Source organism: Gracilinanus agilis, chromosome 1, assembly GCF_016433145.1.
Source record: "Gracilinanus agilis isolate LMUSP501 chromosome 1, AgileGrace, whole genome shotgun sequence".
NCBI lineage: Eukaryota > Metazoa > Chordata > Mammalia > Didelphimorphia > Didelphidae > Gracilinanus > Gracilinanus agilis.
In genome coordinates this window covers 730116475-730134586 of record NC_058130.1, presented here as the reverse complement: position 1 = coordinate 730134586, position 18112 = coordinate 730116475, and the positions used below count along the sequence as shown (strand labels likewise).

Sequence of the window (18112 nt, the reverse complement as noted above, 5' to 3'; positions counted from 1 at the left end):
CTTGGCCTCTCTGCCGTCCACTTGTCGTGTAATATGAATTATAAGCTCCATGAAAACAGGGCCTGTATCTTGGGTAAACTTTGCAGGAGCTCCCTGTAGCCAGCAGGGGCTTAGGAAATGCTTACATGTTGAATAAATGAACCAATCATCAGTGCCACACATTTCTGCTGGGGGAGCGGGAGGGGGAGGGCCTTGTGAACAATTAATTCTCTACTATCTGTATTCCTCAAAGGATTTCCACACCAATGATCATTGCAAGATCAGCATGGCATAGGACTCTGAGTTGACAGATGACTGAGGCCTAGAAAGGGCAGGGGACTCGCCTACATCCCACATCATCTTGGCCAAGTTGAGTGGGACCAATTCAGGGAGAAGAACGGGCCTCCTGAGAGGCAGGAACCAGTCACTGAGTGCCATTAAATCCCTTATTGTCTCAGTTGTCCTTGCACTCCCTAGCTCACATGCTGATGTGTAAAGCTTACTATAGAACCCAAAGCACCAGAGAAATATGGCAGGCAGCATCTTATCCCTTCAAATGTTCAGAGAAGGAACCTGAGGCCCAGAAATGCAATGTCTTTCCCAAAGTCACAAAGCTAGGGGATGCACAATGAGAGGGATGGTCAGCCCAGAAAGAAGTAATTTGGGCCAAGCCTTTGACCCTTATTCTCCTTGCATTTTGCCCCAAACAATGCCATCCTTAGAGCTGCTGTGCTACAGGGATCACCTGGGGACATGACACCCATTTCCAGAAAATCCAGCCCACAGGAGCCAAGGAAGTTCACTTGTCCCACCTGGGGTGTTGGGGATCCTCTCCATAAGCTCCCATTTTTAGGTGGCCAGTCAAAACAGAACAAGGAAAGTGGCAGAAAAGGCACTAAGAACAAAGCAATTTCTCTTGCACTTGGATTCTAGATCAGTCAAATGGGAATAATAATACCTGTTGTATTGACCTACCAGTAATCACTTTGAAAAATTACCATAAGAAAACAGGTTCAAAAGAAAGAAATGGAAGGGGGAGAGGGGACTGTAAAATTTTAAATTTTTAATTTCTTTGTTTTTGCTTCCAAAATGAATGCAGATATATTTCTATCTGTATATCTGTACATGTTGGGGAGAGTGGGGAAGGGGAGGAGTTTGGGTATCTGAAATCATGAAGGGCCCTGCTGGGAGTGACCCACCTTGGGGCTTGGGATATGCTAGGATCACCTCTCCCTGATTGGCAGAGAGAGCTATGGGGGGAGGGAGGGCAGGTGTTTCTCATGCAGTCACTGCCTTCCCAGGAATTTGGGATTTGGAGGAAAGGACGTGGGGAAGAATGAGGTCCACTGAGGCCCTCCCCTACCTCACTTGGCAGATATATTATTGCTATTGTCCTGGTAGAGGGAAGGGCAGCAGGAGAGGAGGGGGTATGCATTGCCCGGCCCCTCCCAGGTGGTGGGGGCAGCCCCAGTGTTAGCAGCAGTTTGGGGTCATCACTGCGGACTTTGTGGGGAGAAAGATGGGGGTCATTCTGTCCCTCCCCTCTCCTGGAAGGGGAGCGGTTGTCAGAAGAGGCCATGGGCACCAGATTGGGAAAGGCAAGCCCAGGGGTGGGGAGTCCTCCCCACTTCCCAAACCTCCAGTGGGCCAACCCTGATGAGCTCTCACTCCTCAGCAGTGCCCCGTTCTGAGCTCCCACTGGATTCCCTGGGCCTGTCTGCCTATTGACGCCCATCCTGCCCTGAGCAGGGGCTCCCTGGGGACCTCAGTTACGCTGGTTGGTCAGCTCCTGGGTGATGAACTTTCGAAGGCGCTCCAAGTACTGGCTATAAAGCTCGATGTCGTTGTGCCCGGCACCCTCCACCCAAAGGGGCTCCACAGCTTTCGGGCAGCGCTCATACAGTGCTAGTCCATGTGAGAAGTCAATCACCTCATCCTCGGTGCCATGGATTATCAGCACAGGCGATGTGATCTTGGAGACCTTCTCAATGCTGTAGGGAGGGCGATAGAATGGTCAGGCTTGGTGTTGGGGTGTCTCCAGGTCCCCAACATGCAGACCACCCCACCACCCCTTCTGTACCTAGACTGGGGAGCTAGAACTCTTGGGGAAATGCTCCAATCCCTAGATTAAGTGACTCTGTCTCCCTTCTTATGACCCCCTTCCCCTAAGGAAACTGTTTCCTTTTGTAGCAGAAATGACATTAAAGATAACTCAGATATGCAGGGGAGAAAATAAGAGGATTCAGGAGCTGGAAGGGACATTAAAGGTTATCAAATTCAATGCTCTCAATTTCTAGGTGAGGAAAACGAAGCCTGACCATAGTCATCCAAAGCTGGACTTTGAAACCAGGTCCTCTGATTCCCAAATAAAGCATGCTTCACACTGAACCACACTGCCTCATCTCACTTAACCCACCCTCCTACCCTCTAGCCTGCATTTTATAGGATACAGCATAAAATAGGGGGAAAAGTGCTAAGACTTGAGGTTTGGGGAGGTACAGGGTTGAATACTAGCTAGCTCTGCTACTTACTACAGTTGTGAGACCTTGGGCAAGTCATTTTTCTCTGATCTCCAATTTCCTTTTCTACAAAATAGGGATAGTACTTGCATTGCCTACCTCACAGGATTATGAACAAAATAAAAGCATACTGGATACCCTTAATGTGCCATCCAGTTCTGAGCTGTCCTTGGGACTTTTCAGCCCAGAAAGGCTGTCTGGCCCAGGGTCCTAGAGCTACTGAGAAGCAAAACTAGGCCCCAAACCAAAATCTAGGATTCTCTTAATATGCCAGACTGGTTTCATCAGGTCATTGGCAGAGGGGAAGAAGGGAGAGTCTGCTCTGGACACTGGATTAAAAAGACCCCTGCTCTAACCATTCCAAAGAGACTTCCAAGTTTCCTCCAAGGAATCTGGATCTGGAGACCCTCAGCTAGAATCAGGTTGGCTTGGGTTTTGGAGCAGCCCCAAGGTAAGTGGGGGAATTATTCCCAGATGTCTAGGGCTGCCAGCAGGGGCCTCCCCCTGCCCTTTTGGACAATGGGCATTCCCCAGATGCCAGGCTGGCCAGCATCCTTTGCATTGCTCACATTGCTATAGCATGTTAAGTTTCACAAAGCATTTTTCTGAGGAGTTGGAGCTGGGATTTAAAACTAGGGCGCCCCCCAGGCCCTAATGCTGAAGTCTCAAGAAGAAGCAAGTCCCCACCCCACCCTAGCCCCATGGGATTCCCTTACTTGGGAAAGGCGTCAAAGCAATAGGTCTTCTTGGTGTCGGGGAAGGCGACCCTCATGCCCGAGGTGAGGGGGGAATGCAGCACCACAGCAGCACATTCGTAGCGTGAGGCCAGGTCCACGGTGGGCACTGTTCCAATGCTCTGACCGTACAAGATGATATTCTCTGGGCTGATGCCATACCTGGTGGAGAGGGGTGGCTGAGTCATTTGTTAGGCCCAGATCTGCCCTCGCCACCCCCAAATATAACAGGAATGTAGACTGAGAGCTGGAAGGAATCTTAGCAATCTCTGAGTTGAACCCCAAAGAGAGGTCACCCAGATAGTCAGAAGCAGAATGAGGGTGCCCTCCCTGGCCCTCTAGACTCCAAATTCAATATTCTTGCCACTGTACCATACTGGCTTCTCCCCACTTTAAGGATCTGGAATTTTACCACCAATTTACCACCCATACCAATCAGAGCCTCTCTACTGGCTACAACATACAGTTGGGCCTGTGCTTGAAGTTTTCCAGCTTGGCATCACTTGGAGAACTCAGGGCGGTTTCCATGCTAGGAGGCAGCAGAAGAGGATTTTGAAAGGAGAATACTAATATCCCTTTTATTTGTAGTGTTTTAAATCTTTCATAGTACTTTATACCTGTTACCTATTTTGAGTCACACAACTACTCTGTGATAAGTGCTATTGGTAACCCTATTTTGCAGGCGAGAAAACTGAGGCTTAGCCAGCTGGGACAAATTAAGTCCAATGTCCTCCTCTTACACTGGAGCAAACAAGAGAAGTTTATGCCAGCAAGGATTTGAGCCCAAGACCTAACTTCAAATATAATGTTCCTTCTACCATGCCATAATGCCTGGCACATATTTTATTATTTTTAAGAAACCCTTGCCTTCTGATGATAGTGAGTCAACAGTAGTAAGTATTGTTTCTGAGGCAGAAGAGCAGTAAGGGCTTGCCAACTGGGTTTAAGTGACTTGCCCAGGATCACACAACTAAGAAGTGTCTGAGGTCATATTTGAACCCACATCCTTCCAACTGCTCTGTCCACTGAGCCACCTAGTTGCCCCACACCTGGACTTATTTCCAAAGCTCTAGGTGAGTTGACCTGCTTAAGTCTCACAGCTAGTTTCAGATTTGAGAAAGATCCTAATTCATCAGAACCCAAGACTAGGGGGCAGTTGGGTGGCTCAGTGGATTGAGAGCTAGGTCTAGAGAGGGGAGGTCCTTGGTTCAAATCTGGCCTCAGACACTTCCTAGCTATGTGATCTTGGACAAGTCACTTAACCCCCATTGCCTAGCCCTTACTGTTCTGCCTTGGAACTAATACACAGTATTGATTCTAAGATGGAAGTTAAGGGTTCTAAAAAAAAAAAAAGAACCCAAGACTATTTTTTTTCTGTTAATAATGATGAAGATAATAAATCCTCACATTTGATCATGCTTAGGGTTTACAAATAAACCTTTCCTTACAATCCTATGCAATAGACAGTACCAATTTGATTATTGCCACTTTACAGATGAGAAAACCAAGGCTCAGGGAGGTTTCCATTTTGCCTAGCCCCATAACCATGAAAAAAAAAAGCTACCCTTCATTCCTTCCTACTCTGCAAAGGACCAATTTAAAAAAAAAAAAAAAAAAAAAAAGGACCAATGGGCCAAACAAAGGAAGTGGAGAATGCTACAATCAAATCTCTGCTTGGGGGGACAGGGCCTCCCCATCTTTCAAGGCCAGCTTAAATCCTGTTTCTCTGGGAAGCTTCCCTGACCATTCTAGCCTGTGATGATCTTTCCTCTAATTCCAGACCTTTTGTTCTGCCCAAATCACTAGGCCCTGTGGGTTCTCGTAACCTAGAATGGTTAGTTGTTCATGGATACGTCGGGGCAGAAATTCTAAGGAAGAAAATTTCACTTCAACATAAAGAAAAACCTACCCAACAAATAGAAGCTGCCCAAAGATGTAAGTGGCTTCCTGATGAGGGCAGGATTTCCCCATTGATGGGGGTGTTTAAGTTCTGGCTAGATAGCCCTTTGTAGGCAAGTTGCTTCAAGGAAAGGCTGGACAAATCACCCCTGAGATACCTTCTGACTCTTAAGTTTTCTATAATCAACTAAAATTACCAGACTGAGCTTCTCAAAAGCAGGGCTATGTCTGATTTGTGGGGCTCCTGACATATTCCTAGTACAGGGGGAGTGCTAAGGAAATGCTTGGGGATTGCCTCCTCATTGGCTCTTTAGTGACAAGAGCTAGGCCTCTCCCAGAATCACCAGTAGTCGGGGATGTTGTCATCTTAGCTAGGGCTGGAGAGAGCTGTTTCACTGCTACCCCAGCCTCTTTTCCAAGGATCTTAAAAGCCTTTGAGGAAGATCCAAAAACCCTTGCAACTAGGCAGCTGGGATGGGAGAAAACAATTTCTGTCCCCACTGCATAAACAAGAGTGAGTGGTCTGCTATTTGTAACAGAATCAACAGACTCACAATGGCCTGGTGGAAAGAGGCAAATAGCAGTCATGAGACTTGGGGTTCAATCTTTGGCTCTGCCATTAACTTAACCGTGTGACCTTGGATATGTCCTTTTCCTTTTGGTTTTCTCAACTGCAAAGTGAGGATAATACCACTTCCTCTGTCAACCTGGAAGGAATGCCTTAGGGATCAGATTCAATAATGAATTGGAAAACCTTTTGTAACAATCCTGATGTGAAGGATGGTCATTATAAGGAAGGTGCTTGGAATATATGACAGGCATTCAAGGGCCAGTTCTACTAATTACTAGCTGTGTGTGTGTGTAGGCAGGTTTCTCCACCTCTTGGGGCCTTGACTACCTCCCTTATAAAATGGAGATAATAAAACTCGTGTTGCCTCGAGAACAAGTCATCTGTTGTGAGGGAAGTGCTGTAACGACCATGCACGTTTATGGTCTTTCCCAACTCTGGGGTCTGTGCTTTGGCTCAGCTCTCAAAACCTCAGGAGGCCTGCCAGAGATGAAGGAATCAAGCCTCTCCCAGGACCTCTCTTCCCAGCTCCCCAAGGAGAAAGGATAGAGGCTGGTCAAAAGGAAGGGAAGAAAGGGGCAGCTAGGTGGCACAGAAGATAGGCCTGGATTCCAAAGGACCTGGATTCAAATCTGTCCTCAGTTGCTTCCTAGCTGTGTGACCCTGGGCAAGTCACTTAACCCTAATTGCGCAACCCTTACTGCTCTTTTTTCTTAGAATTGATACTAAGACAGAAGGTAAGAGTATTAAAAAAAAAAAAAAAAAAAAAAAAAAAAGGAAAGGAAGAGGCGTAGAGGGAAGAAAAGACTTAGATTCATTTAGAAGACTGCCCAGCACAGTGACATCTAGATGACACCCTCCCCATGGATGGAGTGCCCGCCCAGGCCACCTCTTCCTGGGTACTGAGTCAGCTAGTAGCCAGGGGTGTGGCCTGGGCTCTGGTACCACTCTCACACCCCTTCACATACACCCCCATAACTACAACAGCCTCAGGGGGAACTTCTGCTGACGGTGATGTTGGGTGGTGGTAGTGAGCTGGTGCCTAGGAACAGTGCCCAGCAGGTTTCCTTAGCAACCATGGACTTGCCAGCCTCCTCCACCCTAGTCCGCCCTCAGGCTCCACTGCCAGCTGCTGCTTCCCACCCCCCTGGGTCCTGCAAGCAAGTGGAACCGGTTGGGGTGGGGGTACTTTCAGGCCTCAAGTTGGGTGCTGAGGAAGGGCAGGGCAATGGGGATGTTCCTGCTGGAGGCTGGGCCTGGAGCGGGGATTGGAAGGGGGAGGGTCAGGGAGAAGAAACTATTTAGACTCCTTAAAGGAGCTCCTGGGAAAAGCTGAGTCTTCCTTCCTCACCCACCCTGCACCCACAGTCTGGGGGATTCAGACTCTGGCCATTTTGAACAAGGACGGATCCTAGAGGTCACCTAATCCCAAGTCCTCTCACTAACCAAGAAGGGAAAATGAGATTCCCAATAACTTGCCAAGGTGCCATAGCTCATGAGCAGAATAGTAGTGGGTCAGACCCAGGACTACTCAATTCAACTGCAGCCATAGCCTCCCTGAAGAGCTTTGGCCCTGTCTCCTTGATGAAGCTGCAGAGGGTGATCAGTATCCTCATGATTTGAGAAGCAGAGGGGTGCAGTGAAAAGGAAAATGGATTTAAAGTCTGAGGTCTTGGGTTCAAATCCCATTCTCTCACTTATTGCCTGGGTGGGCAAGATCTACATCTGGAAAATGAGGGGCCTAACCAAATGACCTTCCCAAATCCTTCTTTTAGCTACAAATCTATGTTCATCCATAGCTCAGCCTAGATTAGGAATGAACTCCCTGGGGACATTTGGTTACCTAGAGTCTCCCAAGGGAGAGGGAGAGAGATGACTTTGGGGGCCATTTTGTAGGAGAATCTCAGCTGATCTCTCCTCTTTCTGTTAGTCCTGATTATATTCCTAGAAGCCTGGTTTTCCTACAAAGATTTCATTAAACTGGGGGCAGCTAAGAAGTACAGTGGATAGAGAGCCAGGCCTGGAGTCAAGAGGATCTGGGTTCAGATCTGGTCTCAAGACAATCCCTAGCTAGGTGACCCTAGGCAAGTCACTTAACTCCTATTGCCTAGCCCTTGCTGCTCTTCTGCCGTCTTAGAATTGATACTATGGTTAAGGGTAAAAAAAAGCTTTCATTAAATATTGTAGAGTAAGGAGAAAAAGAGAGCTAGAACTGGAAGACCTGGATTCAAATTCTGACTTTACTAATTACCTAGATAATTTAGGGCAATTTATTTCTCTTGGGGTCTCAATTTCCTGCTTTGAAAAAAAATGAGGAAATTAGACTAGTTTTTAAGGTGCTGATAAAAATAACAAAGTGACATTAACATATCAATTTTTAGAGGTCTGAAAAGTGTATTATATAATTACATGTATTACACCTTCTCTGAGTCTCAAAACACCCGTGAGCAGTAGGTACCTCAGGTACTTTTCTTCATTAACCCCATTTTAGTAGTGAGGAAACTGAGACTCAGAAAGGCAAAATGATTTGCCCATGGTCAGTCAGTCACATGGTGAGAGGTAGGATTTGAACTCAGGTCTTCTTGACCCCAGACCTACTACCATGCTTCTTTGCCTGCCTGTCAGGTACCTTCCAGCTTTAAAACTTGAATACTGACCCCGCTAATAAATCTGTGTTTAGGCTGACTGAATTCCAAGCCCAAGAAAAAAAGAATCCTTGCCCTAAGGGAGCTTGTCCTCTGGCTGGGGAGAGAAGATTCCCAGAATGTCAAGCTTAGCGGCAATCTCGGGAGCCAGCTGGGCCATCCCATTCCTGAGCGAGCCCTCCCTCTACACTCTGACTCACCAAGGGGTCATAAGCCATTGCTGAAGACCACAGCAACTTTGGGGCAGCTCTCCCTGTTGACCTCAAGCTAAAACTGGCTGGTGTTCCCGCCTCCAACAAACAGCCCTTCAGATCCCAGAGCTGTGTCAATGTGTAAGCCTAAACACCCCCTATTTCTTTTACAGATTTGAACTCAAGACCATTTGGCAGCCCAGAGACCCTCTTCTGAACAATCTCTGGCACATCCATGATCCTCCTCAGACGTGGCCCCCAGCCCCAAAGCGAACACAGTACAACTATTCCAGGATGTGGTTTCACAGGGGCAAAGTACCAGGGCACCATGAGCTCCCTACTCCTAGACACCATGTCTCTCCTAAAGTAGTCCAAGACTGAATTAACTTTGTTGGCTGCCATATCCTACTGATGACTCAGATCCAGCTTAAGAGTCCACTAAAATCTCAATTGTTTTCAGATCAACTGCAGTCTAGCCATGCCCCTCTTTCCAAATATACAATCAAAAGGGGACTTGTGAAAGCCATATCTAAGGCTTTTTGTTATCTCTATGATATGTCGTCATCTTGTGTAATTCCGTCCAGTGTCCTGGCATGCTGGGATCTTTTTGTCACGTGATGGTGCCATCCAGGGTGCTCTCCTGCCCCTCCCAGCGCTGGGTCACCTACAGATTTGATGAGCGTGCCACCCATGCTTTTATCTAAGGAACTGATGAAACTGTTGAACAACACTGAGCTAGGAACAGATGAAAAACTCCACTTGAAATTGCCTCGCAGATAAGACTTCAGACCTCCTTTAGTCCTTGGGTCACTCAGCCAGTTCTAAATCCAGCTAGCTGTTCTATCATCTGGCCCACATCCCTCCATCCTTTCCAAGAGAAAAGCCCTTCCTAAGCCAAATCTCTCTCATTCCCCTGATCTACCAATATGGTTACCAGTCAAACAAGGAATAATGTTACTCTGGCATCATACCACCTGCCAGCTGCCACCTTCCTCTCACTCACCATTGCCCCTGCAATGCCCATCAGAACTTTCAAAGACCGTGGGAAGAGCAGGACAGACCATTTCCCTAAAGCTCTGCTTCTAATTTCTGTGACTCCAGGTCACAGGCTGCCCTCTCTGGTTCATGCTCTTTGCATTCCTCATACCCAGCCATGGCAGATCTAAGCTCACAGGGTCCCAAACCATCTCTGTCTTCTATTGTGCCAGATTAAGTCAACTATGGCCCCATTCCCCACTCCCCTTCTCCTCCTCAGTTCTGTACTGACCAAACTAGCCCACATGCTTTTTACTCTATGGGACATTCTATTTCCACACCATTATAAGATGTCCCCAATGCCTGGAATGCTCTCCCTTCTCACTTCTACCTCTTGAAACTCCCTCAGTCCCTTCAAGCTCTTAAGCTCAAGGGCCACTTCCTTCAAGAAAGCTTTCCTGGAGCAGCTAGTTGGCACAGTGGATAGAGTACCTGGAGTCGGAAGGTCCTGGGTTCAAATCTGACCTCAGACACTTCCTAGCTGTGTACTCTGGACAAGTCACTTAACCCCCATTGCCTAGCCACTCTTCTGTCTCAGAACGAATACTATAAGACAGAAGGCAAATGTTTAAAAAAAAACTTCTTTCCTTGAGTGAGAAAGAGTATCCTCTCACCCCATCAATGTGTATTTGTTTATATGTATGTGTGTGGATATAGATAAAGATCCAAACAGCCTTCATTTCCTTATGTGGAAGTAAGTTGTATCTCTGTAGTAAAATGTAAGCTTCTTGAAGGCAAGGACTGTTTTTCATTTTTCAATTTTTATTTTCTGGGAACACAGTAGGTGCTTCATAAATATTTTTTTGATTGACTGATAAAACCATTCTGGTTCTGTGATCACAGATTTCTAGATGTGGCTTTAAAATTTTGTTCTAGAACTTTTCTAGAAACCAAAGGCAATCAAGGAAGTCTGGCTTTCAGCCTACAGTCTTGCACACTCTATTCCTTCCCTGTTTTGAAAGTGGAAATAATATTTGTCCTTCTTCAATCCTGGGGTGCCTCTCCCCTTCTCGACAATATAAAGTAATGTGTGTGTACACAACACACGTCAAAGTGCTGTCAGATTTCAGAGGAACTGGCTGGGATATTGGGGTCAATTCCATGGAGGAGATAGGACTTGAGCTCAATAGTAAAGGTCAGGTGGGGTTTGGAAGAACAGATCGGGTGGAGAGGGTAGCCCCGGGCAAGGGAAGAGCCTAAGGGAAGATGGAAAAGGGGGTGAGGGTCAGGAACCAGGATGAACTTGGTGATTAAGGAGGAGAGTGAGAACAGCACAGCTAGAGTACTACAGCATGAGTGGTAGGCAGCAGCACTCATAAATTTGGGGCCAAAAGAGAGGCTCACTAGTTAGAATGGGAGAACAGATTAAATCCTGAGAGGTCTTAAAGGTAGAAGGTGAAAAAAGAACTGGATTTTGAATCAAAAGACCCAAGTTCAAACCTGAAATTAGCTCTTTCCTTGCTGTTTGACCTTGGGCAGATCACTAAGTCTGTTCCTTAACTCCTCTGACTGTGCAAGCTGAGAGTCTGAGTACTGGGGAGTTGTGTTCCAGGTAGTGGAGGCTCTACCCTGGCCCCACTTGGTGACCTGGGGACTGTGAGTGCCCTCTTCTTCCTGCTCTCCCAGATGCAAGAGATGCAGGAAACCTAAAGGGAATGGAAGGCTGCTGGGGTTCTGCTCCCACCAGGTAGGCAGGCACTCACCTGGTCCGAAGGGCCTGCCAAGCAGCATCAATGTCAGCATAGAGATTCTTCTCAGAGGGTTTCCCTGAGCTCACCCCATAGCCTGAGTAGTCGTAAGAGAAGATGTTGCAGTTGATGCGGGTGCCCAGGCCAATGTAGAAGCTGCTCATCTGGCCCAGGTCCACTGCGTTGCCATGAGAGAACAGAACGGTGAACCTGGCAAGGATGAGAAGAGGGGGAGGCAAGTCTTGTTCACTGTAGGCTGGCCCTGCGGCCTGCCTAACCTCAGTGCCTCCAAGGACCCAAAGCAAAGTAACCTTCAGCTTCTCTGACTGCTGCTCTTCCCACTGAGCACTTCTGGCTCTTAAGGGTCCAAAGAGAAGTGAGCAATTTAAAAGGGGTGGAAGTGGAAGAAGGAAACATCCCTAACCAAGCCCCTGAGGAGCAGGATCCTCCTCCCCACCACCCATGCCTGCTGGTTATCAATATAATAAACAACAACAACAATTCACATGTGAAGGTTTACAAACTTCAAGGTTTACAAATCTCACTTTCCTGGGAGAAAATACAAGTATCTCAAAAGCCCAGAAAGGTTGTTACATTGACTTATCCAAACTCCCATAATCAGGAAGTGACAGAGCTAAGATAGAAGCCAAGTCTGCCAACTCTAGGGCTCACCAGCTACTTGGGCATGGATTCTCTGCATCTAATTCTTCTACGTGTGTGTGTATGTGTGTGTGTGTGTGTGTACACCCCTACGACTGAGCTACAGTCTACACTGGCCCAAACTCATCAGTGCACTGCCCTCTCTCACTTGTCATCAGAGGTATCTATTACCCAGGCTTCCTGCCACCTCCCCTTTCTCCATATTGCCAATTCGGTTCCACCAACACTGATTCAGCATCAACTATACAAAAGCGAAGGAAGAAGCCCAGAAAGTCTGTGATACCCCAGAAAGTGCCAGTGCCCTATTTGGGACCCAGTGTTCTTCCCTATGTCTTGTTTCTTCTGTTCTTAATCAGCCTGGACTTTTTCCTCTGGTTCCTGGGGCTGAAGCCAACTGGCTAGGTCCAGTCCTGGAGGCAGCTCCTAGAGGACAAAGGGCCAAAAGGACTCCAGAATCACTATGGCCTATTCCAAGAGCTTCTCAGGGGAGGCACAGACATGGTCCCAGAGTTAGGGGCTCCTGCTGGAGACTGCTCTGGAAGGAATATGATTGGTACCAACAGAACTGCCTGTTAAGTGCTTAAAACAATCTCCAAATCCCAATCCTCCCCCATCCCAGCAAGGGAAAATATGTGGTGGAAAGAGCACTAGATTTGAAGTGAGGAGAGACTTAGCTCTAGACTTGGCTTGGCCACTGACCCTGAGGAAGTTGGCTCATCTCTCTAAGCCTCAGTTTACTCCACTATTAAAATGGGAATAATATCTGCACTACTATTAGTATGTGGCTTCACAAGGTTATTGTGCAGTTCCAGCGAGATAAAAGATTTTTTTAAAGAATTGCATGAAAGTGTCTTATTCTCTCTCAGCCTCCAGCCTCTCCAAGTTTCAGCCTATTTTTATAATAATTTTTATTATAGCCATTTTTATAATAATCTTTCTAAAGTACCATTCTGACCATATGCTACTCCTTTGCTCAAGAACTTTAAGGGGCTCTCTGTGTCTGCAAAAAAAAAAAAAAAAAAATCTAAAACTCTTTGCTAGAATGTAAGGGCCACCACCATGCAGGTCCAATCTGCTTTTCCAGCCTGATTTCAGTTTATCCTTCTTTACTCAGTTAATGTTCTAGCCAAACAAGCTGTTCCCTACCAGCTGTTCCCTGACCACATCCTTCCTTTTCCCACCTCCTCCATGCATTCCCAAAGGCCTCAATGCCTAGAACACCATCTCCCCTTACTGCTGCTGCCTGGTAAAAATTTCTTTGTTCTTTGAAGGCCCAATTTAGATGCTGTGCCCTCTTCAAAATGGCAAAAGTGATCTTTCTCCTCCATTTTCCTTAAAATCATTTGGTTTGCATTGCTCCTCTTCCTCCATCATAGTCTCCCTTATAAGGATGGAACTGGTCCTGTGATGTCAATAGTATTGCCACCTCTGCACTTTAGACTTTCAAGAGAGTTTCCTGGAGCCCTGAGGTTAATCAAGTGAATGGACCAAGGTCATCCAGCCAGAATGTACCAGAGATGTCTAGGACCTGAAGCCAGCTCTTCCCTCTGCTCTACAAGTCGTCTCCAGTCTTGGATTACACCTACATTTTTTCACCCCAATAGACTGTAAGCTCCTTAATGTCATCAAGAACAACTGTCATTCTTCCTCTCCTGTAGCTCAGGGCCAAGCACAGTTTCATATGTAAAAGGCACTAAACAAAACTTTTTCTATGTGATGAATGTGGAAGGCTTTGGCAGAATAGAAAGTGCTTAAAAAATGGCTGGATTCACCAAGAACTTCTCAGCCTTGAAACGTAGCCTTAGCTCACTTAATGTTAGGAGACCCACTTGATAGCCTGACCCCATCCGCAATCATTGGAGTAGGATAAGATAAGCGATTTACCCAGGACCAAGTCCCAAGCCTCTTGGTTCCCTGACTGGGCTCCAAGGCAGCTTTGCAGCCCCCACACACAATGCAAACAAGCCTTAGGCCCCTGGGAATCTCTCTCCTCCTAGAAAGCATCCATAGAGCAGATTCTCCCAACACCGGCCATATCCATCAGATATGGACCATGGCTGAAGGGGCACAGGGAAGAGAGAAGATGGACTGTAGTGCCAGAGAAAGGTCACCAGAGTCCCAATACAGAAGAAACCAATGCCTTGGATAAATGACACACACCTTTTATTAATAGAAACACTGACTAACGCCATGCTCAATTGGTGCCCTCATCACAGTGCCAGGCCAAATGCCACTTTTTAAGTCTTGCTCACAACTTTACAAGCTTTTGACCAGCAAGGCCTTTCTGGGAATCCTCATCTTGGCTCTGACATAATCAGTAGCTACAAGATACCGGTCTCAGTATCTTCATCTGTAGAATGAGATAATCCTACCTATACTTCCCATTCTTCTCAGGGTTGTTGTAAGGAAAACACTTTAGAGAAACTGAGTTACTTTACTACAATTTTCAAATTTAATGCTTTAAAATACAAATACAGGAGGGCAGCTGGAAGCTCAGTGGATTGAGAGCCAGGCCTAGAGATGGGTTCAAATCTGGCCTCAAACACTTCCTAGCTGTGTAATCCTGGGCAAGTACTTAGCCCCCATTGCCTACCTAAAGCAGCAGAAGCCAGCCCCAGACCCGAAATGCCAGAAGAAAAAGACCCCAGAGCCAATCTTGCCACAGAGAAGCTGCCAGGCTTCCTAGAGGACACTTACCTAGCTCCTGGCACACATCTGACGTACATACAGGAAATACGGTTCCCCCGAGTGCTCTTGGTAAAGAAGACCTCAGTCGTGTCTAGATCACGCTGTGTGTACTGGAAGTCAGCTCGCTCTGTCAGGTACAATTTCCAGCGGCCCAGTGCCCCCCCAGTGCCCCGCCCTGGGGTAGCAACCGTTCCACTGGAGCTCGGGTCAGGCTCAGCCATTAAGGAATAAGTAGGCTCTGGAGGCAGGAAGGCCAATTTGGCTGCAATTCGACCAGGACAGGGTGGACAGCAGAAGAGGCAACAGAGTTCGCTGATAGATAGGCCGTTCATGGCGGAGAGGGAATCACACTTATGTGAGGGAGGCCCCCCAGATCCAAGGCTGTGGTGCCCAAAGCTCTGGGGATACAATGTCTTCAAAGCAAAATTCGCTTTTTATTTTTTGTTTTCCAAAACACAAGTGGGAAAGATTTTGCCACTGTGCTTCCCCAGCCTCCACCCTGTACAAAGTACCTGTTAGGAGAGCTGGCCAGGGAACCATTGTGGTCCGAGCCCAGTCATAAGGGGCACCCGGGCCGTTCTCCTCCAAGCTCCAGCTAAGGAAGGCCTGTAGGGTAAAGGAAGAAGAGAAGAGGCCATTAAAACGATGTCTGAAAAGACCCACTAGGCCCAAGGCTGCTCAAAAGCCCAAACCCAGGCAAAACCAAGAGTTCTTTTGGCTGTGGCAGGACTTTTAAGGAATCCTCAGGCATTTCACCATCTTTACAGGAGACATGGGGCAAATAAAGCAAGAAGGTGTGGCCTGTCACACAGAGAAAGGATAAAAACAAATACCTAGATGACTTTGACTGGTGAAGAGAATAAGAACATAGGATTTGGATCTAATAGGGGCCATATGACAGAGGGGGGAAGGAACTGCTAGAGATCACAAAGGCATGGCTGAGCTGGGATTCAAACACACAGGTCCTCTAACTCCATATCCACTAGCCAGGGTACCCCTTCCCTGAGCAGCACCACTGAGAACTCCTGTAAGGGTAGCTCTAAGTCCAAGGAACTCCTTACACCCTTCTGCCTCAGAAAGTGTCTGTGTCTCAAGAGCCTTCCAAGTGCTCACAAAACAATGAGCACAAAGATGGATGGTTTCCCACAGAGGAATTAAGAGTGTCAGGAAGGAGAGCTAGGTAGCACAATGGATAGAGCACAAGGCCTGGAGTCAGAAGGACCTGAATTCAAATCTAATATTGCCTCAGACACTTCCTATATGTGAAACCTTGGGCAAATCACTTACCCCCATTTCCCTAGCCCTTCCCCTTCTGTCTTAGAGTTCTTACTAAGACAAGGTAAGGGATTAAAGAAAATCAGCAGGAGGGCTAGGAGATATATCTATTACATACACCCCAAAACACACTGTGCTTCCTCAGACATCTGCTATACTACATCCTTCACAATACAGACATGCACACACAACCTTAATCCTCTGACACAGATCCTCACAAACATACTCACAGTTGCACATAGATGAAGTCACACACTCTCAAACACTGCCATATTCATCTTGCACACAGCTCACTCTCTCTCACATGCATGCAGTGTGACACATACACATACACACACACACACACACACACACACACACAAACTACCTGTACCTTTCTCATACACATGATACCACAGACACTGGGCAGCCACTCTTCCTCATAGTTAGTCAATGTTTAATTGCATTCAGCTCCTTCCTGCATGTGGTCTCAAGCCTAGCTATGGTGTTCTCTCTCCTCCCTCCCCCCCCCCACACGTGCTGCTGTCCCCCTCCTCACACACTTAACACTTCACATGATGTGTACAACAATATCTGAGGTGGTGTATGTGTCTCACTGGACACATCACTCTACCTCTTATCCATGGTGGATACATATTACTATGACTGACCCCCCCCCAGAGAGACACACTGAGCATGCCTGTCTCACACACATACCCCTTCGCCTCTCACGAGTATAGCACAACTCCCACATACTGTTCTATCCTGTCACACACATGATGTCACCTGGCCTGTTCTGTGTCATACAGCCCTTATATCGTCATTCATGAAATCTCTCCCACAAGCCCCCCACCCCAGTCAGACACAATCCCACACAGTCTCTCTCAAGCAGGACCTCCCAGCCACACACAACTTTCTACTTAGTTAGTTGTATTCTCTCAGCTACCCAAACTGTTGTCTTTCAGCCATAGAGTCTACCTCTACTGGGGCAACTGTGTCAGTCTTCTTTCTAGACAGCTGTTCCACCCCATCACACCGGGTGTGTTTGTTACATGCCCAATGTTGTACACACAGTGGGTAGCCCATACATTGACTGTGTCCTGCCTAGCCTGGCATGCAGGCTTACAGAGGCTTCTGTCTAATACCCTGGGATTCACACAGGCAGCGAGTGCCCTGTGATACGGTGTCTGTCATAACGTCTTACTCCAACTGTCTATCACACAAAAACAATGTAGCACACCCCCTGTTTCTCTCTCTCTCATACACACATACACACACACACACACACACACACACACACACACACACACACAAAGGGGCATTCACAGTAAGTGTAGCACAGACACTGATACTTTGGGCAGCACACAAAGTCTCATTACATAGTATCTGTCCAGCACAGGACCTGTCTTGTTAACACAATGAGTGTCCCACAGTGTCTACTCTGCATCATGATCACATCTCCTGTGACACTCACAAGGGCCACAGGAATGCAATATCTCTTAGTCTGTCAGCAAGCATTTATTTAAAGGCTTCCTACCTGGAGGTACTAGAGTGCTAACTTAGGCTGCGACTCTAAAGAAAGGTAGGACCCAGTCCCTGCCAACAGAGTTTGGCTAGGGAAGCCCACCCACCAATAAATACCTCGTATCAATACCAGGTGATGTGTACCTAGGTGTGGAGGGGGGGGGGAGAGGGGGATGGAAAGTGAGCGCCGAGGGCAAGGCACTAGCAGCTGGGCACCTGGGAAAGGCCTCCTGTAGAAGGTGGAGTTTGAGCGGAGGAAGCCAGGGAAAGCAAGGGGCAGAGGTGAGGGGCCCTGGAGGCCAGACACAGCTGGGGCAAAGGCCCAGCAGGTACGCAGCCTTTCTTGGAGCCCAGTCTGAAAGGGTAGGAAGGAGCCGGCAGGGGAGTTCTCTTTAAAAGCCAAAGCAGCCAAGTTTTTAGGAGATGCCGGGGCAAGGCAGGGAGGCGACCTGGCCGGATCGAGCCTCCTCCACTTTCGGTCCCAGAAGCTGTGCACTGTCCCAGTGAGTATCTCACATACACAGGCACCCCAGGAGTGCTTCATCATACGCAGTGACTCTCCGAGCGGGGTCCGGTCCCACCGATGCGGTCTCCCACGCCCCAGGTTCCACTCTCCCCCAGCTGGCCTTTGGGCAATGAGCACTTAGTAGGCGCCTACTGTGTGCTGGGGATCCGGACGTCACCGAGGACCGGGCTGTCACACAGGGCTCAGATGCCTCGCCCCCCCC

General features: G+C 47.7%; 1 protein-coding gene across 1 annotated transcript; it reads right to left on the bottom strand.

Moving 5' to 3' along the window:
- Nucleotides 1-1022: 1022 nt before the first annotated feature.
- ABHD17A (abhydrolase domain containing 17A, depalmitoylase) lies at nucleotides 1023-15207 on the bottom strand. Its single transcript, XM_044658618.1, has 4 exons — nucleotides 14616-15207; nucleotides 11274-11468; nucleotides 3215-3394; nucleotides 1023-1970 (listed from the first exon to the last, which is right to left on the bottom strand). The coding sequence occupies exons 1-4, from the start codon at nucleotides 14936-14938 to the stop codon at nucleotides 1745-1747; spliced, it is 924 nt and encodes a 307-aa protein (XP_044514553.1). The 5' UTR covers nucleotides 14939-15207; the 3' UTR covers nucleotides 1023-1744.
- Between the last annotated feature and the right edge of the window lie 2905 nt (nucleotides 15208-18112).

What these genes read in the sequence shown, in the direction of transcription:
- ABHD17A (XM_044658618.1), bottom strand. Translation starts at nt 14,938, where the DNA reads ATGAACGGCCTATCTATCAGCGAACTCTGTTGCCTCTTCTGCTGTCCA. An exon ending in AGATGTGTGCCAGGAGCTAG is followed by an intron (nt 11,469 to 14,615) that starts GTAAGTGTCCTC and finishes CATCCTTGCCAG; the next exon opens with GTTCACCGTTCTGTTCTCTC. An exon ending in TGCTTTGACGCCTTTCCCAA is followed by an intron (nt 1,971 to 3,214) that starts GTAAGGGAATCC and finishes CCCTCCCTACAG; the next exon opens with CATTGAGAAGGTCTCCAAGA.